The 4,267-nt window shown below is 37.3% G+C and overlaps 1 protein-coding gene across 1 annotated transcript; it reads right to left on the reverse strand.

Moving 5' to 3' along the window:
* Nucleotides 1–1,848: 1,848 nt before the first annotated feature.
* Nucleotides 1,849–2,658, reverse strand: LOC141618203 (uncharacterized). The gene has a single exon (XM_074435309.1). It carries the CDS (start codon nucleotides 2,656–2,658, stop codon nucleotides 1,849–1,851), a length of 810 nt encoding a protein of 269 aa, XP_074291410.1.
* Between the last annotated feature and the right edge of the window lie 1,609 nt (nucleotides 2,659–4,267).

A 4,267-nucleotide genomic window follows, 5' to 3' on the forward strand; every position in this document is an offset into this window, starting at 1 on the left:
AACACAAATATTCTATCTCCAATAATAAATCACAATATTAACATTAATCTCATCAACCGTCACAATTAAATATTCATTCACTTAACAATAAAACCCGAGTTGAGTAGGAAATTCCTACCTTTTCAGCAATCTAATAAAATAGCAAAGCAATCCAATATATAATGCTTCTCAACAATTCCGTCACCTAACATAAATAATAATTATAATTACTAATCTATACAGTTAAACTAATTATATAATTAATTATATATACTAATTATACTAATTATGCATCTATTACATTAATTATATTTTACGTAAATTAATAATATGAAAACCTGTCTCAACGAACCGTCTAACAATATTTAAATCCCACTTAAGAACACCAATATAATAAAAGAAACAAAAAGATTATGGACTCATGACACACAGTTCAACCCGTGTTGATACCTCCCCGACAACCGCCCCAACACCAGCCCACACACGACATCCCCTAACCCCACACACCACCGTGGACCTCAACCTTTCCATACCCACTCCACGGTGGCCACCAGCAGCCCAGACCAACACCCCAACATCCCCATAAAAACAGCCCTACACCGCAACAACAAATACCCGACACAATGTACATACACGGCTTAACCACCCAACACTACCACCAAACCACCACCATGGCAGCCCGTGGCCACCACCGTACCCAAGCACCACCAATAACACCTCCCTCACGGCCCACAAACACCTGCACTCGACACAACAATAACTAACAACAACCAACCCGACACACTCCCCTACTTTAATGAAACTCCGGTCAACTGCCACGCTAACCACCACCCCAGACCAGACTAATGCCACCACTAGAACCGGCTAACCCTCACGAACACAACCAACCCAGGTTCGAGTCAAACAAGTCACGGGAAAGAGTATAGAACCGGTTTTAGCATGCAAAACAACACCCTTGCCCTAACTCGTAACTCCGGCCAACCACCGCGCAAAACACCAGCAACAACCACCGAAAACTACCCAGCACCGATGACCCATCACCCCGAGTTCCACCAACCCAGACCCGAGTCTGTTCGAGTCACAGCAAAGGGGTTAACTCGTGTTTTATGCGAAATCAACAACCATATAACCACCCACCAAAACCCCTTCGAACACCCCCTTCCCCGCCGGTCTAAGGTGGTCCACGAGAGTCAAATAAGGTCTCTGGTGGTCCACAATCACAACGATGGTCACGGCTTGTCCTACGGTGATCTAGTTTACGAGTTATAACATAGATAAGTATATACATGAGACGGTCTTAAAGTATTACCTTGAGGCGATAAATTGATTTTGCTAAATTCCTCCTTCTTTCCGTCTTTAGGTCTCCCTTCTCTCTTTAATCAATTAGTTTCAGATTCTTATGAAGAATAAAGTCTATTGTTGTAGGTTATCTTCTATTTATATAGGTAGGTTAAGCTTATATGGAAATCAATTAGGAAAAATATGTAATTACCATATTTTTATTATTTTTTTTATTATTTTTTTTTTCAAGAAGAGTTATACTCTTCTATATTCATCCATATAGGGGAAAATAAATGAGAAAGTTTCTTACAAAAGCAAAACACCACCAAGAACTACCAAACAAACCCACTGAACTACTTAAGAGCTAACCAATTTTGAATATAAGAATTAGAGCTAACAAGTAAGCGAGTTTGCAAAATTCATTTTAAGTGCTTGGCAACCAAGTCAGGAGATCGAGCTTGCCCTCTGGAAATGCGCCTATTCCTTTCCTCCCAAATAGAATAAACCATCCCAGCAATACAGCAAGTAACCACAATTTTTTGCCAACTTCTCAATCCTCCCTTAGCATATATCCAATACAGCCAATTTTTAAGAGAAAAAATCAACTCTGCAACCAGGTATAACTAGCCAACTCATCATCAGTCTGCAGAGGTTCTTAGAGTAAGAACACCTAAAGAACAGATGCCTATGAGATTCCCAAGTTGTTTCACACAGGCAGCACCAGTTCACCATAGGGTATCCACGGGCACTAATCTTATCTAAAGTAGACAAGACTTGCTGTGTAGCTTGTATAACACACACTTTATGCTTAGGCAAGAGTTCTAAACATATGAGGGCTTTGGTCCATCCCAGTTTTATGCGCTTCTTCCTGAACAGATTATAAGCTTTACTGACAACAAACTCCCCTTTAAGCACACAAGAGTTTAGAGCTGCTTGAGCTCCTTGTTGATTCCCTGCAATAACCAGAAGATGGTCCCTGACCTTTAAAATGGCTCGCCAACTCTCAGCAAAATGAGGTTTGCTCTGAACAGTCCATATGGATGAGTCTACAGTAACATAAGACATTGTCCAGGCTACCCAGATCCCCCCTCTGCCTTGTGTTAGCAACCATAACCACTTACTAATTAAGGCTTTGTTCCAACTCAGAAGCTCTTTTATGTTAAATCCCCCTTTCTGCCAAGGAGCACATATAGATCCCCAGCTTTGGAAGGTCATCTTTCTCTGCCCTGTTGGAGTACCCCGGAAATAGTTCTTGCATAACTTGTTAACCAACTTAATTACCACTTGAGGGAGAAGCAAAGCAGAGCACCAAAAATTTTCTAAACCAAACAAAACAGAATTGATAAGTTGCATTTTCCCAGCATGGGAGAGTAAATTAACAGAATTGATAAGTTGCATTTTACCAACTTATTATTATTATTATTATTATTATTATTATTATTATTATTATTATTATTATTATTATTATTATTATTAGTATTATTATTATTATTATTATTATTATTATTATTATTATTAGGGTAAATTGATAACTTATACCTAGAATAACTCAATTTTTTAAAACTTATACCTAAGATAACTTTTTTTAAAAACTTATACCTATAATCTTATTTTCTCTTAAACTTAATACCAAATTTTAAAAAAATATTTAAAAAGACTATTTTGCCCTTATTAATTTGTCAACCCACCAGTTTCCCACACCCTTCACCCATAAACAGCGACATCCACCATAGCTAACACTACGACATCCTCTTTCTTCCCCTTCGGCACCGGCACCAGCCCTGCGGAGCCCCATCGGCCATCCCTGCCCTCATGTCCGCGAACCACCATTTCTAACTCCCTGATGATCAGGTCCGTTTGCTCGAGTTCAGATACCAAACTCGTTTTTACTTAGACCACCACGTCCTTCACCATTCACCAGCTCACAACGCACATTACCGCTGCCATCGACCCGAAACCAAGCACAAATCTAGTTCAATTCAAATTATAATCAAAAGAATTGAGGACAAGAAGAGAAGTGGGAACAAATGCCACCCGCTTCGGTCGAAATTGGACCCGTGTTATGATCGCATGGGTTACTAGTAATGATTTGTGCAATAAATGAAGAGAAGTTCAGTCTTGGTAATTAGTTGTGCAATTGGTAATTTTGGCAGAAGAGCATATGTTTGCTCCATTTCTTTTGTTTTAATTTATGGGTGTAGGGTGTTCAACGGGATGTGGGTGGACCTAGAGGGGTCGCTCGGAGGAGGGAAGTGATGGGGCACCGTCAATGGGGGCTGGTACCGATGCCGGTGGGGAAAAAAGAGGGTGTCGTGGTGTTGTCTAGTGGATATGGGTGTTAATGGGTCAAGGTGGTCGGAAAATGGTGGGTGGACTAATTAATAAGGGTAAAACAGTCTTTTTAATAATTTTTTGAGATTTGGTATTAATTTTGAGAAAATTTAGGATTTTAGGTATAAGTTTTTAAAAAAAGTTAGCTTAGGTATAAGTTTTGAAAAATTGAGTTATTATAGGTGTAAATTATCAATTTACCCTTTATTATTATTATTATTATTATTATTATTATTATTATTATTATTATTATTATTATTATTATTATTATTATTATTATTATTATTATTATTATTATTGTTATTATTGTTATTGTTATTATTGTTATTGTTATTATTGTTATTATTGTTATTATTATTATTATTATTATTATTATTATTATTATTATTATTATTATTATTATTATTATTATTATTATTATTATTATTATTATTATTATTATTATTAGGGTAGAGTTCCGGTGAGAACGGGCCTTATCGTGAGAACTTAGTGAGAGTGAGCTCTCTCAACCGTCCATCAAATAAGACTCGACGGTAATTTGAGATTAGACGCGCTTCTCTTAGAATTTCACGGAAAACAAAAAATAAGACTGTACATGTCAGCAATATCAAGCCTACGTAACAAAATCAAACCACAAGAAACAAAATCAATCGATTTCATCATTAATCCTTCCTTA

Source organism: Silene latifolia, chromosome X (assembly GCF_048544455.1).
Source record: "Silene latifolia isolate original U9 population chromosome X, ASM4854445v1, whole genome shotgun sequence".
NCBI classification, from domain to species: domain Eukaryota; kingdom Viridiplantae; phylum Streptophyta; class Magnoliopsida; order Caryophyllales; family Caryophyllaceae; genus Silene; species Silene latifolia.

Coding starts and splice junctions, on each gene's coding strand:
- LOC141618203 (XM_074435309.1), bottom strand. CDS start 2,658: ATGCAACTTATCAATTCTGTTAATTTACTCTCCCATGCTGGGAAAATG.